We start from the raw sequence: 23995 nt of genomic DNA on the forward strand, positions 1-23995 counted from the left end.
GTCATCAGAGACGGCTACAAGCTAGAGTTCTGCCGACCCTTAAGAGACGGGTTTGTACTCTCTCCCTGCAAGTCTCCGGTCAAAGCTGTGGCAGTGCAGCAGACCTTGGACAACCTGATCCGCCTGGGTGCGGTCGTTCCGGTGCCAGAAAATCAGCTTGGCAAGGGACGTTACTCCATTTACTTTGTGGTCCCAAAGAAAGGAGGTTCTGTACGGCCTATCCTCGACCTCAAAGGGGTCAATCGGGCCTTGAAAGTTCGGCACTTTCGCATGGAGACTCTCTGCTCTGTTATAGCGGCAGTGAAGGCAGGGGAGTTCCTAGCATCCTTGGACATCAAGGAAGCGTACTTGCATATTCCCATCTGGCCTCCTCATCAATGCTTTCTGCGTTTTGCAGTCCTGGGCCGACACTTCCAATTCAGAGCCCTCCCGTTCGGGTTGGCTACTGCTCCACGGACCTTCTCCAAAGTAATGGTGGTCATCGCGGCCTTCCTGCGAAAGGAAGGAGTACAAGTCCATCCTTATCTGGACGACTGGTCGATCCGAGCCCCCTCTTATGCAGAGTGCGGCAAGGCTGTGGACCGGGTGATTGCTCTTTTGAGCTCCCTGGGGTGGATCATCAACTGGGAGAAAAGCCAGCTGCGCCCGACTCAGTCCCTGGAGTATCTGGGAGTTCGATTCGACACCCAAGTGGGCAGAGTGTTCCTGCCGGACAATCGGATTGTCAAACTTCAGGCTCAGGTGGACCAGTTCCTAGTAGCCTCTCCTCTTCGGGCTTGGGACTATGTGCAGCTGTTGGGATCTATGACGGCCACGATGGATGTAGTGCCCTGGGCCAGGGCTCATATGAGACCACTACAACACTCTCTGCTGCAGCGCTGGACTCCGGTGTCGGGGGATTATGCTGTGCGCCTTCCCTTGGACCCAGCAGTGCGCAAGGCGCTGAGCTGGTGGCTGAAGACAGACAAGTTGTCTGCAGGAATGCCTCTTGTGACCCCGGAGTGGATTGTCGTCACGACGGACGCCTCTTTGACGGGCTGGGGAGCCCACTGCTTGGGAAGGACAGCGCAGGGGCTCTGGTCTCCTGCAGAGGCAAAGTGGTCTATCAACCTCCTGGAACTCAGAGCCATTCGGTTGGCGCTTTTGGAGTTCATCCCGGTACTGGCGTTGAAGCCAGTACGGGTCCTGTCGGACAATGCCATGGCTGTGGCCTATGTCAGCCGCCAGGGAGGTACCAAGAGCGCCCCTCTAGCCAAGGAGGCAATGAATCTATGCCAGTGGGCGGAAGCGAACCTGGACCAGCTGTCAGCGGCCCACATTGCTGGAGTCATGAATGTCAAGGCGGACTTTCTCAGTCGCCATACCTTGGATCCCGGAGAGTGGCAGCTATCTGCTCAGGCGTTCTTGGACATCACGAAGCGCTGGGGCCAGCCGAGCCTAGATCTGATGGCATCATCGGCCAATTGCCAAGTGCCACGCTTTTTCAGCAGAGGACGGGACCCTCGATCCCTGGGAGTAGATGCTCTTCTCCAACAGTGGCCGACACAGGAGCTTCTCTCTGTGTTCCCGCCCTGGCCCATGTTGGGCAGGGTGCTAGACCGGGTGGCAAAGCATCCGGGCCGGATAATCCTGGTGGGTCCGGACTGGCCCAGACGTCCCTGGTATGCGGACTTGATCTGGCTCTCAGTGGACGATCCTCTGCGGCTGCCAGTGGAGCAGGGCCTGTTGCATCAGGGTCCCGTGGTGATGGAGGATCCCTCCCCCTTTGGTCTTACGGCCTGGCTATTGAGCGGCAGCGTCTGAGGAAGAAAGGCTTCTCAGACAAGGTCATCGCCACTATGCTGAGAGCGAGGAAGCGCTCTACTTCTACTGCTTACGCCAGGGTTTGTACATAAGTACATAAGTAGTGCCATACTGGGAAAGACCAAAGGTCCATCTAGCCCAGCATCCTGTCACCGACAGTGGCCAATCCAGGTCAAGGGCACCTGGCACGCTCCCCAAACGTAAAAACATTCCAGACAAGTTATACCTAAAAATGCGGAATTTTTCCAAGTCCATTTAATAGCGGTCTATGGACTTGTCCTTTAGGAATCTATCTAACCCCTTTTTAAACTCCGTCAAGCTAACCGCCCGTACCACGTTCTCCGGCAACGAATTCCAGAGTCTAATTACACGTTGGGTGAAGAAAAATTTTCTCCGATTTGTTTTAAATTTACCACACTGTAGCTTCAACTCATGCCCTCTAGTCCTAGTATTTTTGGATAGCGTGAACAGTCGCTTCACATCCACCCGATCCATTCCACTCATTATTTTATACACTTCTATCATATCTCCCCTCAGCCGTCTCTTCTCCAAGCTGAAAAGCCCTAGCCTTCTCAGCCTCTCTTCATAGGAAAGTCGTCCCATCCCCACTATCATTTTCGTCGCCCTTCGCTGTACCTTTTCCAATTCTACTATATCTTTTTTGAGATACGGAGACCAGTACTGAACACAATACTCCAGGTGCGGTCGCACCATGGAGCGATACAACGGCATTATAACATCCGCACACCTGGACTCCATACCCTTCCTAATAACACCCAACATTCTATTCGCTTTCCTAGCCGCAGCAGCACACTGAGCAGAAGGTTTCAGCGTATCATCGACGACGACACCCAGATCCCTTTCTTGATCCGTAACTCCTAACGCGGAACCTTGCAAGACGTAGCTATAATTCGGGTTCCTCTTACCCACATGCATCACTTTGCACTTGTCAACATTGAACTTCATCTGCCACTTGCACGCCCATTCTCCCAGTCTCGCAAGGTCCTCCTGTAATCGTTCACATTCCTCCTGCGACTTGACGACCCTGAATAATTTTGTGTCATCGGCGAATTTAATTACCTCACTAGTTATTCCCATCTCTAGGTCATTTATAAATACATTAAAAAGCAACGGACCCAGCACAGACCCCTGCGGGACCCCACTAACTACCCTCCTCCACTGAGAATACTGGCCACGCAATCCTACTCTCTGCTTCCTATCTTTCAACCAGTTCTTAATCCATAATAATACCCTACCTCCGATTCCATGACTCTGCAATTTCTTCAGGAGTCTTTCGTGCGGCACTTTGTCAAACGCCTTCTGAAAATCCAGATATACAATATCAACCGGTTCCCCATTGTCCACATGTTTGCTTACCCCCTCAAAAAAATGCATTAGATTGGTGAGGCAAGACTTCCCTTCACTAAATCCGTGCTGACTTTGTCTCATCAGTCCATGTTTTTGTATATGCTCTGCAATTTTATTCTTAATAATAGCCTCCACCATCTTGCCCGGCACCGACGTCAGACTCACCGGTCTATAATTTCCCGGATCTCCTCTGGAACCCTTCTTAAAAATCGGAGTAACATTGGCTACCCTCCAGTCTTCCGGTACTACACTCGATTTTAGGGACAGATTGCATATTTCTAGCAGTAGCTCCGCAAGTTCATTTTTTAGTTCTATTAATACTCTGGGATGAATACCATCAGGTCCCGGTGATTTACTACTCTTCAGCTTGCTGAACTGACCCATTACATCCTCCAAGGTTACAGAGAATTTGTTTAGTTTCTCCGACTCCCCCGCTTCAAATATTCTTTCCGGCACCGGTGTCCCCCCCAAATCCTCCTCGGTGAAGACCGAAGCAAAGAATTCATTTAATTTCTCCGCTACGGCTTTGTCCTCCTTGATCGCCCCTTTAACACCATTTTCGTCCAGCGGCCCAACCGACTCTTTGGCCGGTTTCCTGCTTTTAATGTATCTAAAAAAATTTTTACTATGTATTTTTGCTTCCAACGCTAATTTCTTCTCAAAGTCCTTTTTTGCCCTCCTTATCTCCGCTTTGCATTTGGCTTGGCATTCCTTATGATCTATCCTGTTACTTTCAGTTGGTTCTCTTCTCCACTTTCTGAAGGATTGTTTTTTGGCTCTAATGATTTCCTTTATCTTACTGTTTAGCCACGCCGGCTGACGTTTAGTCTTTTTTCCCTTTTTTCTAATACGTGGAATATATTTGTCCTGAACCTCCAGGATGGTGTTTTTAAACAGCATCCACGCCTGATGCAAGTTTTTTTTGGCGTACCTTTGCAGCGTGGTGTGAAGCAGGCTCATTTTCTCCCTTCACTGCTCCAATTTCTTCAGTGTTGGCGTTCCTGCAAGAAGGTCTGGAGAAAGGCCTGTCGCTCAGTTCTCTTAAAGTCCAGGTAGCGGCTCTGGCTTGTTTCAGGGGTCGCCTGAAGGGTGCTTCCCTGGCTTCGCAGCCAGATGTGGTGCGTTTTCTCAAGGGAGTTAATCACCTGTGCCCTCCGCTGCACTCAGTGGTGCCTGCGTGGAATCTCAACCTGGTGCTAAGAACCATGCAGAAGCCGCCTTTTGAACCCTTGTCGAGGGCATCTCTGAAAGACCTGACGTTGAAAGCAGTCTTTTTGGTGGCTATCACTTCAGCCAGAAGAGTTTCCGAGCTCCAGGCACTCTCATGTCGAGAGCCCTTTCTGCAATTCACGGAGGCAGGAGTGTCTATTCGCACAGTGCCTTCCTTCCTGCCCAAGATTGTTTCTCGCTTCCATATGAATCAGCAGCTCTGTCTCCCTTCCTTTCGTAGGGAGGACTACCCAGAGGAATACTCTGCTCTCAGATTTCTGGATGTGAGACGAGTCATCATCAGATACTTGGAAGTGACCAATGATTTCCGGAAGTCGGATCATCTGTTTGTCCTGTTTGCAGGTCCTCTTAAGGGTCTGCAGGCTGCTAAGCCTACAGTGGCAAGATGGGTCAAGGAAGCCATTGCAGCGGCTTATGTGGCCGCGGGGAAGGTGCCGCCTATCCAGCTGAAGGCTCACTCCACTAGAGCTCAGGCGGCCTCGATGGCAGAGGTCGGGTCCGTCTCCTTGGAAGAGATTTGCAAGGCGGCAACTTGGGCATCGGCCCATACCTTCTCCAGACATTACCGCTTGACTGTGGCTGCTCGGGCGGAGGCCCGGTTTGGAGCTTCAGTGTTGCGGTCAGGGATTTCAATGTCCCGCCCTGGGTGAGTACTGCTTCGGTACATCCCACCAGTCTATGGATTGATCAGCATGATGATATGGAAGGTAAAATTATGTATCATACCTGATAATTTTCTTTCCATTAATCATAGCTGATCAATCCATAGCCCCTCCCAGATATCTGTACTGTTTATATTCTGGTTACATTTCAGGTTCAAGGTTAGTCTTCAGTTCCTGTTCAGGAGGACTTTGTGTTCAAGTTTTTCAATTGGATTCTTCAAGAGTTGAGACGAGTTTGTGTTACAGTGAGCTGCTGCATTCCTCTCCCCTCCGTTTTACGGGGCTGGATTGAGACTTAAATTCTGCCGGCGCTCCCTCCCGCTTCGTGCGGCTGTAGGGCAGCTTTGTACCCCTCCCGCTTCGGCGGTGTTGGGGTCAGTCAACTCCTCCCGCGGTTGCGGTTGCAGGATAAGCCAGATCCCCCCGCATCGGCGGGTGTGGTGTCCCTCCCCCGCTCCGCGGGGATGAGCTGGACGGATTCCCCTCCCCCACTTGTGTGGGGATGAGCTGGGTTAATTCCCCTCCCCCGTTTTGGCGGTGGTGAGCTGGGCAGAGTGTCCCTTTGTGGGTGTAATTCTCTAAGTGCTGAGTCCTGCGGATGGAGCTTGGATATCGACATACTGAGGAGTTTCCGGCAGCACATGACCACATATAGGGAGGCAAAAGGATTGCTCTCTATCTCCACCTGCTGGTAGATGGACACAACCCACCAGTCTATGGATTGATCAGCTATGATTAATGGAAAGAAAATTATCAGGTATGATACATAATTTTACCATACTGTTACAGTATGCCTGTGATTTTATATGGAGCATATTCTGAAGAAATGATCTGCCCCATTTAGGGTGTTTGTATAATGCAGAGAGCTGCAGGGGGATCTAAGTCTGTCTCTGTGCAGACCCAGGGTGGAATCAAGAGCTTGCATGTCAGGGAGCCTTCTAGTCTAAAAGACACTGTCTGATGGTACTTCTTCTGTCACTGCAGATCTATGAACTTCGAGTGATGGAGACCAAGCCAGATAAAGCCGTTTCTATTATTGAGTGTGACATGAACGTGAGTGTTAGTCACTGACTACTTGCTCTGGGTCGGGATACTGTACAGGAGGTTAAATAAGCATCATGGGATATATCACTGACCTCTCCACAGCCAAACAGGCAAGCGGAAATTACAGGAGTATGGAGACATGGAATCCACTGGACCTACAGATGTTTCAAAAGTAACTTACATAGCTATAGGTATAGATATATATCTATATATGTATACACATATAAATTCACAAGTGGCAAAACCCCACACTTAATCATGAAAATCTCAGCTCGCACATCCTTTGAGAATATGTCGTACGTCTTATGGAAAAGTATTTGCACATTTTGACTTGATCATTAACATTTTATGTTAAAGGACACCAAGATCCCTCTTACAGGACATCAGTGACAAGTGAATCTAATCAGCCATTTCTGTTTGACCACAGATATACTTTTACATCTCAGCATTACTACACCAAATGAAAGCTTGTTTTAAGGACTGATCTGGCATGAAATTTTATTATATATACAGTACAGTCTCTATTATCTGACCTTCGCTAATCCGACCATCCAGCATATCTGACAGATCCCCCTCCCCCCCAATGACGTCATTGTGTTACCGTTAAGAAGAGTACACTTTTTGTTTTCCGTTTTCACATGCTGCTGGTTATTGTTGGGAGGTGGGGCTAGTGCTGGGCAGACATATACGGTCTGTGCCGGGGATAGTGCTGGGCAGACTTATACGGTCTGTGCCAGAGCCAGTGGTGGGAGGCAGGGATAGTGCTGGGCAGACTTATAGGGTCTGTGCCAGAGCTGGTGGTTGGGAGGCGGGGTTGGTGGTTGGGAGGCGGGGATAGGGCTGGCCAGACTTATACGGTCTGTGCACTGAAGAGGACAGTACAAATAAAAAGTAGCACATATGAATTTATCTTCTTGGGCAGACTGGATGGACCGTGCAGGTCTTTTTCTGCCGTCATCTACTATGCTACTATGCTATTGTTAATAAATAATACTGTATTTTAAATAGAGATACCCTATGCCTGTTCTTTATGCATAAAGTATGTTTTCCGTGCATTTTTAAAGGGCTACCATCGTTTTCCGTATTATCTGACTTTGCACTTATCTGACAATGGCTTGGTCAGGTAATCAAGAATGTACTGCATGTAGCTATAGTTATGAGAGGTGTTAGATTATGAAACAATGATTCTGTGTAAGTGAACAATATTTTTTCCTTGTCACTTGCAGCAGATGAATCCAGGAACTACCAGCAGATGGAGATAGAGATAAACAAACTAAAGGCAGTGATGCCAGACGGCCAGCTCCTTCCTCAGTTAGTATGTCTGTATCTCAGCAGGTGGTGGACGGCTTTTTCTCCAGCTCCTGGGCCCAAGACCTCTGAGGGTGCTCCTGGGCCGGTGGCCAGTTTGAGCTGGGGGTGGCGGACTGGTGGTGTCCCCTTTGGCAGCATACGCAGTTGCTGGGTCCCTGCTGCACCTCAAATTCCCTCTGAACAGGCTTTTGCTGTTCCTTTCCTTCCCTGTTTGTTTCTGCCTCCTCACTAAAAAAAAAAATTCTATGGCTCTCTTTTTTTTTTTTTTATTTAAAAGAGAAACACAGAAGCACAAGGAAGTGTGTTTTTGCTGAGAGCTGGTTTGTGTTACTGCTGTCCGAGTCCTGTTTTCTGTTGCCTGCTTGTCTGAGCCTGCCTCGAAGTGGAGTCGGTAAGTTTTTTTTTTTTTTTTTCTTCGGCTCAGCTGTCAGTTCCCGCGTTTTCCCAGTCCGGGGTAAAGTCCTGCTGGGTTCCTGTTCAGGGATGGGCGATGGCAGCGGAGGCGGTAAAACGCTGTTCCCAGTGCAGGAAATGGCGTTCGGCGGTGGGCCTTTGCAGCGCAGGGTGCGCTGATTTTGCTGGACTCGACGGAGCAGTGCCCCCCCCCTCCCCCCCCTGAGAGTGTGCTTTCCTGCCCAGAGCCTGGCGATTCTCGCTCCATTTTGCGATCGGTCGCGGAGCCGGCTCCGGTTGCAGTTTTGGGCAAAGCTGCTTCTCCGCTGGTAGGGGAGTCGGGGGGGGGGCGTCAGGCACTGTGGGCGGTGGTGCAGGTGCCATGGCTGCGACCTCCGTTGCGGGGGAGGGGTTTTCGCCAGAGTTTATTTTGCTACTCCATCAGGCGTTTTTGTTGAAAAGGGCCTTGCACCCCCCCCCCCCCCCCCACCCTTCACGTGGCTGTGACAGCTTCGGCCTTTGATTCTCTCAGGGGGTCTGGGGGTAACCAAGAGATTTCGGGTTTTTCCCCAGAGGATTTCTCCTCCCTTAAAAAGCCTAGGCTTTCTTTGGGATCTGCCTGCAGCTTCCTCCGTGGTGGCTCTCTCGGAGCAGATGGGGGTAGAGGACGTAGAGGATGGTGTCCTCACTGACCAACCGGAGGACTCTTCCACCATAAGGATTTTCCATAAGGAGGAGTTGTCCTTTATCTCTCGGCGCTGGAAGCCCTGAATATAGAGGACCCTGAGGTTGCAGCTTCTCAGGTGGTCAATCCCAAGATGACTAGTACCAGCCGACCTTCTAAGGCCTTTCCGGTACATGAAGCTATTGAAGAGATGATTTCGGCCCAGTGGGCGGATCCGGATGGGGGGCTGAAAGTAGCCATGGGAAATGGGACTTGATATACCGCCTTTCTGTGGTATTTTGCAACTACGTTCAAAGTGGTTTACATATATACAGGTACTTATTTTGTACCTAGGGCAATGGAGGGTTAAGTGACTTACCCACAGTCACAAGGAGCTGCAGTGGGAATCAAACCCAGTTCTCCAGGATCAAAGTCCACTGCATTAACCACTAGGCTACTCCTCCACTCCAGGGCTATGGCCAGGCTGTATTCAGTTTCAGCGGACCATTTAGAGCAGTTTGCTCTGCCTAGGGTGGATGCCCTGGTGACGGTGGTCACTAAGAAGACTACTCTTCCAGAGGAAGGTGGTGTGGCACTTAAGGATATGCCTCTTTAAAACGTGCCTTTGAGGTGGCCGCTTTGACACTTCAAGCTTCTGTTTGTAGTTCTTATGCGGCTAGATCTTGTCTCAGTTGGCTACATTCTGTCATGGATTCGATTTCGGAGTCTGATATGCCAGGAGCTCCTCAGATGTCGCTTTTTGGGAGAGACCTAGAAAAGATTGTTAAAGATTTGGGGGATTCCAAATCTCAGCGTCTTCCGGAGGATAGACCCAAATCTACTTCCAGGCAGGGAGCCTCGAGGTCACATTTCAGAGAGACACGACGGTATCGCCCAGGGCAGTCCAACGCAGCCTTTCAGCCTCCTAGTTTTGGGCAGCATTCTTTCTTTCACAACTTAGAAGCATCCGGCTGGACCCCCCTCTCAACAGGGGGCTCCTTCTCAGGCCTCCCAATGATGGGGCGCAGGTCCACTCGGGAGGAGAGCAGATCGGTGGTTGGCTTTCTCTGTTTCTTCCAGAGTGGGACAGAATTACTTCGGACCAGTGGGTCCTCGATGTGGTACGAGAAGGTTACAAGCTAGAATTCTTCTCTCCCGTCAGACTTTTTTTCTGGAGTCCCGCTGTGTATCGCGGGCCAAGAGGACAGTGGTTCTGCAGTGTTTGCAAGACCTGCTAAGGATAGGGGCTATCATGCCTGTGCCTCCTCTCGAAAGGCGCACAGGTTGGTGCTCCATCTTCTTTGTGGTTCCAAAGAAGGGAGGGGCTTTTCGGCTTATTCTCGATCTCAGAAAAGTAAACCAGTTTTTGTGGGTTCGTCACTTCCGCATGGAGACATTAAGGGCAGTTATTGCTGCTGTTCAACCAGGCGAGTTTTTGACTGCTTTCGATTTGAGGGAAGCTTACCTGCACATTCCCATTTTGCAGCCCCATCAGAGATTTCTCAGATTTGCGGTGCTGGGTAAGCACTTCCAGTTTCTGGCCCTTCCTTTCGGGATGGCCACTGCCCCACGCACTTTTTCCAAGGTCATGGGGTGGTGGTGGTGGCGTTCCTGCGGAAGGAGGGGATTCGAGTGCATCCATATCTCGGCAACTGGCTGATTTGGGTGACGACAGCAGAGGAGAGTCGAGTGGTCACCGACCGAGTGATTGCAGTGTTGCAATCCTTAGGTTGGGTGGTCAATATGGACAAGAGTCATCTGGTTCCTACTCAGTCTGGAGTATCTTGGAGTGCAATTCGATACGAAGCAGGGGAAGGTGTTTCTCCCAGAGGGGTGAAGGATCAAATTGCTTTCTCAGGTACGTTCCTTATTGAGTTTTCGCGCTCCCCGAGTGTGGGACTATGTTCAGCTCCTCAGTTCCATGACGGCAACTTTGGAGGTCATTCCATGGGCAAAGGCTCACATGCGGCCTCTTCAGAATTTCCTTTTGAGCAGATAGTTGCCGACGTCGCTGGATTATCAATGACACCTTCCTTGGTCGAGCCGGGCCAGGGACAGTCACGCGTGGTGGCTCCGGTCAGCCATTTTGCAGAAGGGTGTCTCCCAATTGGGTGGTAGTCGTGACTGATGCCAGCCTTGTGGGCTGGGGAGCCCATTGTCTTCATCGAGTAGCCCATCATGGACCCCTCTCGAAATGACTTGGCCGATTAAATCGTCAGGAGTTGCAAGCAGTCGTGAATGCGCTGTGGAGTTTTCAGGACCTTCTGCAGGGGCAGGCGGTTCGTGTATTCTCGGACAACACCACGATGGTGGCCTACATCAATCAGCAGGGGGGCAATCGCAGTCTTCCCTTGGCAGGGGAAGCATCTCGTCTTTAGTATGGGCGGAAGCGCATGTTCAGAGTCAGCAGCACACATTGCGGGTCAAGACAATGTTCAAGCGGATTTTCTCAGCCTGACTCTTTTGGACGCAGCGGAATGGACGCTGTTGGACTCGGCTTTTCGGCTGATCTGTCAACATTGGGGAAGACCAGTAATGGATCTCATGGCCATGGCTTACAATGCCAAAGTTCCCCAGTTCTTCAGCCACAAACGGCAACCATGATCTGCAGGATTGGACGCTCTTCTCCAGCCATGGCCAGAACAACAGCTACTGTATGTTTTTCCTGCGTGGCCTCTGATAGGGAGAGTTCTTTGCCGCAGAGGGCGGCATCGGGAGCCAGTCATTCTAGTGGCCCCAGACTGCCCCGATGGCCGTGGTATGCGGATCTCGTTCGAGCACTCTCAGAGCCACCATTGCGACTTCCGGGGACTCCCGATCTGCTGCATCAAGGGCCAGTTCAGATGGAAAATCCCTCCCGCTTTGATCTTATGGCCTGGCTATTGAGAGGCGGCAGCTGAGGAAGAAGGGATTTTCAGGACCAGTCATTTGCCACTCTTTTGGGGGCACGGAAGCAGTCTACTTTAGCAGCATACGCGCGAGTGTGGAAAGCTTTCTCGGTGTGGTGTGCTTTGCGTGCTGAATTGCCTTTTCGGGCGGACATTCCGGTTATTCTGGAGTTCCCTCAAGATGGTCTTCAAAAGAGATTGGCATATAATTCCCTTCGAGTGCAGGTGGCCGCACTAGCTTGTTTTAGGGTCAAACTGGACGGTTCCTCTTTAGCAGCTCACTCTGATGTGGTCCGTTTCCTACATGGAGCTCTTCGACTTCGGCCTCCTCTGCGGCAGCCGTGCCTGGCGTGGCATTTGAATGTGGTACTGCGAGCCCTCCAGGCCCCACCATTTGAGCCATTGAATAAGGTTTCTGAGAAGGATCTAACACTTAAGACAGTGTTTTTGGTGGCCATTGCATCGGCTAGGAGGATTTCTGAAATTCAGGCTTTGTCTTGCAGAGATCCTTTTTTGCAGTTTTCTGAAGCAGGGGTGTCGATCCAGACGGTGCCGTTGTTTCTACCTAAAGTGGTTTCGGCTTTCCATGTCAATCAGGCGGTTTATCTTCCGTCTTTTCGAAGAGAGGATTATCCGGGGGAGTTTGCCTCGCTACGTTTCCTGGACACGCAAAGAGCCTTGTTTCGGTACTTGCAGATCTCTAACGAGTTTCGACGCTCGGATCATTTCTTTGTGCTCTTGTCGGGATCGAAAAGAGGTGAGGCGGCCTCTAAGGCTTCCATTGCTCACTGGATTAGGGAGGCCATTGGAGCAGCGTATCTGCTACAAGGGTTGGCATCTCCAGTGGCCCTGAAGGCGCATTCTACTTGGGCACAGGCAGCTTCTTGGGCGGAGGCGTCGGCCTTATCTCTGGAAGAGATTTGTTGGGCAGCTACTTGGACGTCCCGTCATACTTTTGCGAAGCATTACAGGCTAGACGTGCCTGCTCGGGAGGATGCGAGTTTTGGGGTGGGAGTGTTGGCGCTGGGAGTGTCGGCTTTCCACCCTACTTAAGGAATGCTTTGATACATCGTTCCTGGATTCATCTGCTGCAAGTGACAAGGAAGATAAAATTGTCTTACATGATAATTTTCTTTCCTTTAACGCAGCAGATGAATCCAGGATCCCTCCCTAGTTCAGCTGACGTTATTTTCATTTTCCGCGCAGTGTGGCTATTTTTTCCTTCCGGGTTCTCTCTTGCAGAGTTCAGACAGATATGGGAACATGGAAAGGATTCCGATTTCTGGATCAATTTGCAGTTATTTCAAAGTTCTTATTTGGTTCTCTGTTTTTCATAGTGAGGATGGTTTCTGGTTGTTACTGGTTTCATATTTTTGGCCTTGGCAAATGCTTATGAATGACATACTAACTGAGGAAGAAGCTGGCCGTCTGGCATCACTGCCTTTAGTTTCTTTATCTGTATCTCCACCTGCTGGTAGGCGGACTTAACCCACTCGTTCCTGGATTCATCTGCTTCGTTAAAGGAAACAAAATTATCAGGTAAGACATAATTTTACCATCCGTTATTCACACAGGTAGATTTTGATGCACCACTGGGTTACAAAGAGCCAGAAAAAAACTCGCAACATGAGGAGACATCAGTAAGTGGGTTTTTTTTCTCTTTTACCTTGCACACAATAAATCTGCATTTAGAATCGTGCTTAAAACTTCCATCATGAAGACTTTATTTCTCTAAGAGCCACATAAGTAGATTTCCACACCTAGTCAAGGAACTACCTTTCTTAACACACATCTTGATGTGAAAGTAATGATTGCTTTTTTTTTTCTCCCCCCCCCCCACCCCCATCCCCCCAGGATGTTGAAGCAGATCACAGTGGTTATACAGCTGATCTAGGTTTTCGGGTAAGTTTTGGGCTATTGTGCTTAGTTCGTCATCAAGCAGATAACACAGAATCCTACACACTGTAGCCCGTTCTCCTAGTGAGTTTTTCTTTGGCGGAATACTCTTCCTACATCCTGGACTGCAGGAAGTAGATGAATATAAACCTACAAAGCAATGACTTTGGGGTCAGGCCCACCCGAAATCAGTGCTCCATAGGCGTGGCTGGCAGGGATCTACAAGCCCCGCCTGCAGAAGATCTCTTCCTAGCAGAAAGAACACTTACACCTTGTGCAGCCCAGCAGTGTTCCTGAGCCGCTGACCAACCCCTCGCACATGCTCAGTTTGCACATATGCGCAGAGGCTGGCCCCGTTGGTGGCTCTAGGATACTACCACCGGCTGCGCAGGGTGTAAGTGTTCTTTTCTGCCAGGAGGAGGTCTTCGGCTGGGGGGGGGGGGGGCTTGCAGATCCCTACCAGTTCTGGTATTTCTTTTGGTTTTATTGGGGGGAGGGGGGGGAGAAGAGAACCAGAGAGGGCCGAGGGGAGCAGGGAGAACACCGGAGGGAGGCCAAGAAGAGCAGGTAAAAGATGAGTTTTCGGGCCTATCCTCTTTGGGCTCAGTTCTATCCTAAATTTGGCATCTGGCTACGCTCCTGCTACAGAAAATATTTTTGTGGATTGTATCAAGTCGAGAAGTCCATATATTGAGTATAGCATTAATTATATTTTTTGAAAATCATTTATCCTTGTATATAGCCGCCTTATTCTCCTTTGGCTGACGTGTATGTTTTTGGTTTGTTTTTTTAAGTTAATTGTTCCTTAGCATCTCCAAAGGATTAGTCCATACTTTTGTGGGTTGTGCCCATCTACCAGCAGGTGGAGAATAGAGCAAATTAGAACTTTGTCACATAAGGCTGATGTGCACTAGTTCCACTCAGTAACTATCTCCAGCAGGTGGTATAACCTCGCTGTGCAACTCTGTCTGGGGTTCCTGTGGTGGGCTGCTTTTCTGAGGTTTCAGTTGAGCTTCTGCTGTAAAAGCTTTATATATATTGGCCTTTTAGGTGTAAACCTGATGGTGTCTCCCCCACCTCTTAGAGAATGACACAAGGATAGGGACCCATGGGGATGGGGACAAACTTTGTCCCTGTGTCATTTTCTACTTTGAAGGCTGTTCATAAATTAGACATTTATGTTCGAGTGATGCAGATGACTACGTTTGACCTTTTTTTGGGGGGGAGGGGGGGAAGCAGAAGTGCTGGCCACAATTGGCAAAATTTGCACAGGGGATCCTGTGCATTCCTGCTACCAGCACATCTTATGAGAAGACATTTTCTATTGCAGGATGGACTGTGGAAGACAGCTAGACTGAATTCCTGAGATTGTTGACAACTTATTGAACTACATATTAGTATTTCGTAGGGCATATTTCTCCCCTGCTAGGGCATACAGAGTGGGTTGTATTTTTTACCCCTGGACTTTTTAACAGGGTGTAATAGGGTTCCTTGGGGTAGTAGAAGTTAGTTATTCGGGTTGGAAGGGTAGAAGGTGGGGGGGAGGGTTTATTGCTCGTTATTGTTTTCTATTTGTTTTTTTTTTCCATATTTTGTTTTTATTTTATATATGCCTTGAAGTATAACAACATAGCATCAAAAAGTCAAATATTTAACATAATACAGCCATCAAGTCTAACATATAACATTCAGGATGTCTAAGAACCTATCTTTCTTGCAATTGTTTTCTATTTGTGATTTATAAATTGCACAGAATATTCCTTTTTATACTTTAATAAACATATTTAAATATAAGTGTTCGAGGCTTCTGCAGATAAGGACAGAGCCTGCAGTGATGGGGCCAGGATGGAGACAGAGCCCGTGGGGATGGGGACAAACTTTGTCCCTGTGTCATTCTCTAACCTCCTCTCCTTTTCTGGGGTGGGCTCCTGGCCTTTTCTTGGGGCTTCAGTTGAGCTTCTGGGGAAAAGGCTTTCTCACTTAGCCTTTTGATTGTAAACCTGGTGGTGCCAGGTCCCTCCCTCCCTCCTCCCCACCTCTCCCATCCGTGGCTTCTCCTGCCTCTTTGGAGGCTCAGACATTTTTTTCTCTCTTTTTAGAGACTTTATGCCAAGGAATCTTACTGCAGGGCTTTCTGCCTGGGAACCATAAATTACCTGTTTCTTCACTTCAGTGACATAACATAAGAGTACTGGGTCAGACCAGTGGTCCATCTAGCCCAGTATCCTGTTTTCCAAACAGTGGTCAAGCCAGGTCACAAGTACATGGCAGAAACCCAAATTGTGGCAACACTCCATACTACAAATCTCAGGGCGAGCAGTTGCTTCACATGTCTGTCTCAATAGCAGACTATGGACTTTTCTTCCTGGAATTTGTCCAAACCTTTTTTTTTTTTTTATAACCCAGATACGCTAACCACTGTTACAAATTCCTCCGGCAAAGAGTTCCAGAGCTTAACTATTTGTTTAAGTGGTATTCATTGATGACATCATGGAATCATAGGAAATTTTTTATTGGCTGATCTGGCATTTACTAGGCCCAAGTTTCCAAGTAGTGGTCTGTTTTTGGGTGTAGTTGCAGTTTTAGGGATCACTTGATGGTGGTAGGCAGGTGTTCTTGTGGGTATAGCTAGGTAAGAGTTTTGCCTCTTGAGTTTGTCTTGTAGGCGGATGGGAGAGTCTACTGTTTCTTCTTCCCCAGATTACTGGGATGTTAGACCAAAGCACGTTCTTGATTAAAGTAAGATTACACAGCTCTCTAGCTATTCAGTATAACAAAAAGCCAGTTTGTCTTTGACAGCAATTAACAGTTGAGTGTTAATTAGGCAGACAGTGCTTGATGAGGGTCTGAGTCTCTTCGAAGTATCAGCTTTCCAGGAAGAAGAGCTCTTGTTTGCTTCAATAAAGACCACTTGTTTGAAATGAGATATGTAGTCAGCCAACTCTACCTATATGTTGTGCTTTTAAATTTTGACACAAGGTAAAATAGTTTTTAAAGTCCAGTATCTAATATTTAACAGGCACTTCTGTTCACTAGAGACACACATCAGATGGCTGTATTTCACTCCTGTGAAATTATTTAGAATTTTTAATGGCGAAGATGATTCAGCTAGATATCAGAAATTTAGAGATAATATAAGTTGGATATGAAACTTCAATCAGTTCACAAATTATAGTGATGGTTTCAGTTTGCAGTTTATGATCCTGATGTCATTTGATCCAATTGATGCAGATCCCTGGAGGCTTTTTTTTTTTTTTTTTTAGTAGTAGACCCAGCTCGTATCACACGCAGACAGAAAGGGTACTTGCTTGAAAAGTTCAGGGAGGCAAAAAGTTGCTTTTTTCCAAACAAAACATGAAATTAAGCGAAGGAAGGAAACTCATGTAGGGAGACTACATGCCTTGCTTTTTCACCAAATTTAAAAGTGAAAATGTAAGTCTGTGTAAAACTGCTGCAGCTGTAGGAGAAATCTGTGAAGCCATTGATAAAAGAAATAACTTTTTTACGTTACAAAAGCCAGCTCCTGCAGTTCTGAGTTTTAATGACTTGTATGCATTTGCTCCAATGCAACACCAACAGAGCTTGTTTATTACCACATACTGTTCTAGATTTGTGTTCAGCTAACCGATACTTTATCTTCCTTGAAGTCCTACTAATATAGATCAATTTCTCCGAGGACAAGCAGGCTGCTTGTTCTCATGACTGGGTTGACGTCCACGGCAGCCCCCACCAACCGGAACAAAACTTTGCGGGCGGTCCCGCACGCAGGACACGCCCACCGCGCATGCGCGGCCATCTTCCCGCCCGTGTGCGACCGTTCTCGCTCAGTTTTTTTCGATTCCGTGCTGGAGAGAGACGTGTTATCGTCTCTCTCTCTGTCAGCCCCGGAAACCGGATTGCGGCCTAGCCGCGAGTTTTTTTTTTCTCTTTTCGTGCGCGTTCGCGCCTCTTTTCTTTCCTTTTTTCTGTTAAAAAAAAAAAGAAGTTTATCCCCTCGTTGTCTTTAGCCACGGGGGCGCCTCGTTGCGGCCTTGTGGCCGCGCGGTTGTTTCTTTTTCGGGTGTGCTTTTCACCGCCACCATCGACGACTTTGACTTCGCCGACGCGATTTTTCTGTCGATGTCCTCGAAGGTCCCGAGCGGATTCAAAAAGTGTGGTCAGTGCGGCCGGCAGATCTCGCAAACCGATACTCACGCTTGGTGCTTCCAGTGCCTTGGGCCGGAGCATAATACCAAGACGTGCACCTTGTGTCTCGGCTTGCGGAAGCGGACACAAGTGGCGAGGCAAGTTCTTCGGGACCGTCTTTTTGGAACTTGCGCCGGCCTGTCGACGGCATTGGTGTTGACAGCCGGATCTTCGGTACCGATATCGACGAAATCGGCACAGACGATGGCACCGACCCCAGGAGTACAGGTACCGTTGGCCCGCCGGCCCACCGGTGACGGCGGGGGTGAGCGGCGGCGCAGGCAATCGGCCCCGGCCACTCCCTCCACCCAGGGCCATCGGGACCGAACCCTGTCAGACCCGATCCCTCGAGGCCGGGGGGGGGGGGGGTTCTACCTCCTCTTCATCTCTGCCACCGAGCGCCGATGACGGGTACCGAAAGAAGACTAAAAAGCACCGTCATCGGTCGCCCACGGTGCACGGGACTACCAGCTCCGGCGCCTCCAGAGATGATTCAACGCCGAGGAAGCGGCAGTGCCGAGAGGAGCGTTCCCCCTCGGTTGAAGAGGTATCGCTGCATCAGTCCATGGGTACTTTGGTACCGTCTCCTGGACCCGAGCAGCTTCCGGCACCGACACCCACACTGGCCCCCCTGCCTTTCCCGACAGCGGTCCTTGACGAGTGCCTCCGAGCCATCCTTCCAGGGATTCTGGAAGGGCTGATGCGCCAGGCTTTGAAAAGGGAGCATGGAATGGGTGGGTTGTGGGTATTTCTAAAATCTGTGCACGTGGTCATAGAATATACCCGGTCCACGCCTAATTTAGGTGTTCACACATTTATACAAGTTTTACTTAATGTAACTTCCCATGATTAAATTGTTATGTGGACGTGTACTCAGCATATTCTGTAAACCACATGGAAATTTAGGCTTATTCTATAAAATAGGCCTAAATTTAGGCGTGCTTTATAGAATATGCCAGGTGCTGAATTTTGTTTTTGTCATACATAGAATCTAGTCCTTTGTGTTCTACACGAGTACAATTTTGATTTATTTTCTGTACTGAAAGCTGTTTTATCTTAAGGTATCATTGGTTCATTACAATGTTTACCATTTTACTGTGTTACAATGGAATATTAATATTTTGTGTACGCACAGTATTTGTCTTTTTAAAAAATATTTCTGTTCATCTTTTTATTGATTATTCAATATTGTTTGTTCTTAGACATTTCTAACTCATTTTGAGTGTTTGATAATTTTGCTTATAATTTATGCTTTTATGTATACTGGTTTTAGACTCCTGGTGAAGGCCTAAGTGCCGAAACACGAATCATGTCAAGTCTTGTTTGTTCAACCAACAGCAACACTTTGATTTCCTAGGCATTCTGTTCTTGTCTGTTCCACTGTTTCCTGTTTCTACTGTGCAGAGGGTTGTTCTCTTTTTGCTCTGTGGTTTATTTAAATCAGGAGAATGAGTATGTGAATGAAGTTTCTGAAGACCCTCCTTGCTAAGGCATGGCACCTGCTATAGAGCAAGATAATTGCCCCTGAGATAATCAATTTGATGGTGTTCTGCGAGAAAGTTATCTTAATGTACATTGTTAACCAGCAGTGGATAAGGAGCTGCTACCAAGAAATGGAAAATGGTTTTATTTTTGTAATATGGTGAAAGTGCTCCCTGTTGTCCTCTGTTTTTGTTGGTTTTATTTTTCTTTTAGGAAAGCTGAGCTGCTCAGAGAGAAATTCTGAGGTCCTTACAATCTGGCATATAATTGCAGTACAGTCATACAGGTTATTTTGACTAGATTTGGCTTCTGCTTACAGGCATTTTCAGGCTCTGGCAATCGATTGGATGGGAAGAAGAAAGGAGTCGAGCCCAGTCCCTCACCAATCAAACCTGGGGATATTCCACGGTTAGTTGATGTGCTATGCTGTATGCAGTGCCTTGCATACCTCTTTCTTCCTGATTCCTCCCTGATGAGAACAGAGTATGTGACACTTGCAAGATTTTTTTTTCAGCTATTTCTCTTGTGTGGGCTAAGGTCTGGCTCCAAAATGTTAACAGCTTACTAGTGACTTCATTTTTTTCTCACCATTTAACAGAGGAATCCCTAACTATGACTTTAAAATTGGAAAACTCACTTTCATTAGAAATTCCCGTCCACAAATCAAGAGAATCGAAGATGTGAGTACATGTTCCTCTTTCTAGATACACCAGTTAATTGTGAGGAATGGGAGTGTCAGCTTGTGCTAGCCATGCAGCCTCTAATAAAAGAATATAAGCTAAGCACTGCCTGCCTAATATATCACAAGAATGTTGGCAAGGATTTAAGAATTCCTGCTGCAGACCTCTTTTCAATGTTGGCCAGTGCGTTGCTTTGTTGTGTCCGTCTTAAACCTGTGATTTCCTCCTACTACATGTGTGTGTGTGTATAGTTTACAATATTTGGTATTTCCCCTCCTCCCTCCAGCACACCTAATGTGGTCATTGTAGCCGGCCAGAGGCTGTGTATCATGGCACCTTACAGAACCCTGTCCTCCAGGGCCCTAAATACAGCCATTAGGTGTTACCCTTAAATAATGACCATGATTCCTCCCAATCCCTCCACCCCTCGGTTGCGATCATTGCCACCACAGTATCCCCCACTACCTTAAAGAGTAGAAGACCAAAGTGAGAATTGAACCAGAGCTCTTTCATATTACATTGCACAGCACTTGCCATATGAGCTACCAGGCTGCCTCATGCTGTATTTTTAAGCTGTTCTTAGTCCTTCAGTTGAGGAAAAAGTGACTGATTTTTGTCACTTGGGCAGTGACGACAGTCTATTTCTTTTACATGGGAATTGAAGATGTGATTTTTTTTTCTAGTACTATATATTAATGTAGTAATGTTCATCTTATTTTTCCTTCCAGGATGAAATTGGGAGCAGGTTTATTGCATTCTCTGGTGAGGGACAGTCCTTGCGCAAGAAAGGAAGAAAACCCTAAGTCAGAGTTGTGGCTGAATCAAAAAAATAAAACAACTTTGCACCATCCTGGCTTTTAATTCTTAACTTTGACAACTTAAGGATAGCTAGTGTTACTTGTATCACAAGGAGTGCTTTCCTAACTTTGGTACTAATTGCATGCCATTGCATTTTGTTTTCTAAATTTTACTACTTGTTAATAATCTTTCCATTGAAAACAGCATCTTTGAGCTCTTATTGTAGTTCACAGGCAGAACGACTTTGATTTGCAGCCTGTTCTACAGAAATCACCACTTTGCCTGGACCCATGCGTGAATCTTCTTCACAGCGGTTCCTTTAGACTAGAATCTGGCAATTGTGCTCTAGAAAGAAAATCCAAGCGCATAAGACTTGGGGCAAATGTGTCCAGGGGCTCAGACTGGATGCAGTGAATTTGTATTACTTACTCAGGTTCTTTTGAATACTTATGTTTTTGTAGACCTCCTTTCCAGAATTTTATAGTGTAGCTTTGAAAGGACTTCATCAGTTAAACTTTTTCTATAGCCTTTTTTTTTTTTTAATCTCAAAATCTGAAAAGTCAACAGTAGCTTGCTCAGATACTGAGCTTTACAAAAACAAAACAAAACACCATTTTACCATAATCCTTTTTATAATAATAGGTCACGTGTGAAACTTGTATCCCAAATCTAAAAGGCAGTGCTCTTTTGTTATTTAGATTTATTTTGTATGAAAATTGTATCCCAAATCTAAAAGGCAGTGCTCTTTTGTTTAGATTTATTTTGTATGACTTTTCTTTGTATTTTGTGTATTGTTTTTAAACTGCCTTTCAAAACGAAGAAAACAAAGGTGGTATACAAAATCCAAGGTGCAAATGCAACTTGAGAGAGTTGTAAGAAAACATACCTAGGGCCCTGTTTACTAAGCCACGTTGTAGGCGCGCTAACTTAGCACGCACTAATGCTAGATACACCCATATATTCCTATGGGTGTCTTTAGTGTTAGTGCGTGCTAAAAAGTTAGTACGCCTACAACACGGCTTAGTAAACAAGGCCCCTAATATCTGTCATACCATGGACATTTGCATATAGTTATTTACCATCTCTAGGCTAGTTTTCATGTTGTTTGTCAGCCAGGTCAAGGCAACATTTAAACACACTCTGTAACCTATTTGAGCTTTTTATATGAACTGAACCTGGCTGGTTTTATCAAAGGCAATAAAAAGAAGAGGGCACTCTGGCCTGCCAGTGCTAAGTATTGTATACTACTATGTAGAAGACCTTTGTTTGATTCTTGAGCTGGGGCTGCTGCAGAAATGTTGACAGCTAGTGCCCAGACTTAATTCACTGTAACTGGGTTCTGATGTGAGCTATTGTTTCTGGCCTTTGGCTAAAACACTGTCATGGCTGGGCTGATTTGGAAGAATACAATTAAGAAAAAAAAATAGGGAACAAGCCCCCTTAGGTTGTTGTAATTGAAAACTTAGGGTACCATAGCCCGTTAGCGGCTTGACAGTTGAAAGGGCGTTAAAGGATCAAGAACAGACTTTCCAAGGCAAGAAATGAGAGTGAGTGAGGAGCACAGGAGAACTGTAACCTGGGACCACAGGGTGCATTCTAGATTTGAGGGGGAGGGTGGGGGCACCAGACAAGATGGCAGTTTTTTTTGTTTTTTTTTTTTTAATGGTTTGAGTTTTTGTTTGCAGCTTACCTTTTAGTTTTCAAAGGAAGTTAATGGACCTGAGTAGAAGAGAAGCTGATGTTTAAACGGGAAGTAGTAGTTTTTGTATAATTAAAATTGTGTTATTGGATTATATTATTTTGCCATTGACAGTTTGAGGTGAATGCAGCCACACTAATGGGTGATATCCTGATATGTCCCAATGGTGATGTTCTCCAGTAGTTCAGGAAAGTTCTGACTAAGTGTCCTGACCATGTGTGGGAATTTCCACACTGAATTCCATCCCCTTCACACTCTCTTCTCACTTTTCATCTTACTATTCCATTGGATGGATAGAGGGTTTCCTCTTCTCCGGGTAGGATTAACAAGTAGGCCTATTCTTTAAAAAAACATTTCCTTCTATCTTAAATTATGTTGTGGTAGCTTGCTGCTTCATGATCCACCACAACAGCAAACTTACACCAGTCTTTTGCCATATTTCTTTTCACATTCTCCCTTCTTTCTGTTTCATAAAGTTTTAACCTTTACCTTACATTGATTTTTTGTTTTTATTGTAACCTGGTCATCCTTTTGTATCTTCCATTCCCGCTATATGATTTTAATTTATTATACACCACTTATGTATATTTTTATAGGCAGTATATCAAATAAAATTGAAATGTGAAATGTGTTCTGTTCCTCCTCTCCCTACCTAAACGTGCAAAAAAAAAAAAAAATGGGGGGGGGGGGGGGGGGGGGTAGAAGAGAAGCAAACCAAAACTGATTTCCTATTTCTCTGACACACAAAATTAAAAAAGCAGAGGGTCTAGCTTTACTAACTGCAAATGGCTAATAACTGAATCCCACCAACACCTCCTCAAGGACCTACTGCGTCCTGACTGCATCCTCTCCTTCCACCTGGCCTGACATTGGTACCCGTGAGAATGAACTCTGTGGCAGCAGATTGAGTGCTAAAACCATACTGACTCGCAGCACACTACATTGAACAGCTACCCTGCTGCCTCCACTGGGAGTTATCGTCAATTGGTAGTACTGCAGCTGCTCCAGAAATTCCTGCTGGAATGTACATCTTTATTACCAAAGTCCTCCCATCATCAAAGGTACTACATTACCTTATGCACAGTCCTTTCATAGCGTCCAGCTGAACACCCATGGGGCACTTTTCCTTGTATCATGGAACTTGGGCAATTATGCTTGGGACTTTCTGCCTCCAGCACACAATGATACTCCTCAAGATTACGATTTGACTCCTTTCAGGCTCCATAGAAAACACCTCTACTGCAGAAGAACCTTCTTCAGATCCTGTACTTCTCTGCAAGGATCTGCTGCAAAAGTGCAAGGGGAAAATCATTCCCATACCAGATGAGCTATTCAATGTACTTTCTCCTCAATCCTCTTCAGCTGTACCAGATAAGTAAGACTTAATAATATTCTGTAGTCCTTGGTGCTCTAAGGAAATCCTTGGTTTACCCATGCATCAGGTTCTTCCGAACACTAACCACCCAACCAACGTCTAGGTGCTTAGATTTATTCAGCTTGAGATCCTATCCATCCTCAATTCCCCCAGCAATTGGTCATCTCTGAAGCAGCCTTGAAGAAAATGAAAATTCCATTACATAGCTTCCTCCTATTCCAGAACCTGTGGGATAGTTGTGTCCATCATCCAGCAGGTGGAAATAGAGAACTGAGCTGAGACATCTCTCTTGGAATCCAGTACATCTCCTCGGTACTTTCTATCTCCAGCAGGTGGATAGACACACTTTTTAGCCTCTGGTTGAGTGATTTGCTCCTGGTCCAGTTGGTTAATTAGTCTCTGGTTGAGTGATTTGCTCCTGGTCCAGTTGGTTAATTAGTCTCCGGTTGAGCTTTGCAGGTGGCTTGAGTCTGCAAAGTCATAGCTGGAGGTCTTCAGATCCCTGGAGGCGGTGGTG

At 47.0% G+C, this 23995-nt stretch overlaps 1 protein-coding gene across 1 annotated transcript in view; it reads left to right on the forward strand.

Annotated features, from left to right (window-relative positions):
* The window catches only part of UFD1 (ubiquitin recognition factor in ER associated degradation 1), a 31474-nt gene extending 11018 nt beyond the window's left edge, over positions 1 to 20456 (forward strand). The window contains exons 7-12 of the mRNA XM_030218528.1: positions 6048 to 6116; positions 12938 to 13003; positions 13218 to 13265; positions 19246 to 19334; positions 19525 to 19606; positions 20335 to 20456. Coding sequence (XP_030074388.1) covers positions 6048 to 6116; positions 12938 to 13003; positions 13218 to 13265; positions 19246 to 19334; positions 19525 to 19606; positions 20335 to 20409 — 429 coding nt within the window. The 3' untranslated portion in view covers positions 20410 to 20456. The remainder of the gene's footprint in view (positions 1 to 6047; positions 6117 to 12937; positions 13004 to 13217; positions 13266 to 19245; positions 19335 to 19524; positions 19607 to 20334) is intronic.
* The last annotated feature ends 3539 nt before the right edge of the window (positions 20457 to 23995 follow it).

The sequence above is a fragment of the Microcaecilia unicolor genome, chromosome 11 (assembly GCF_901765095.1).
Source record: "Microcaecilia unicolor chromosome 11, aMicUni1.1, whole genome shotgun sequence".
Lineage (NCBI taxonomy): Eukaryota > Metazoa > Chordata > Amphibia > Gymnophiona > Siphonopidae > Microcaecilia > Microcaecilia unicolor.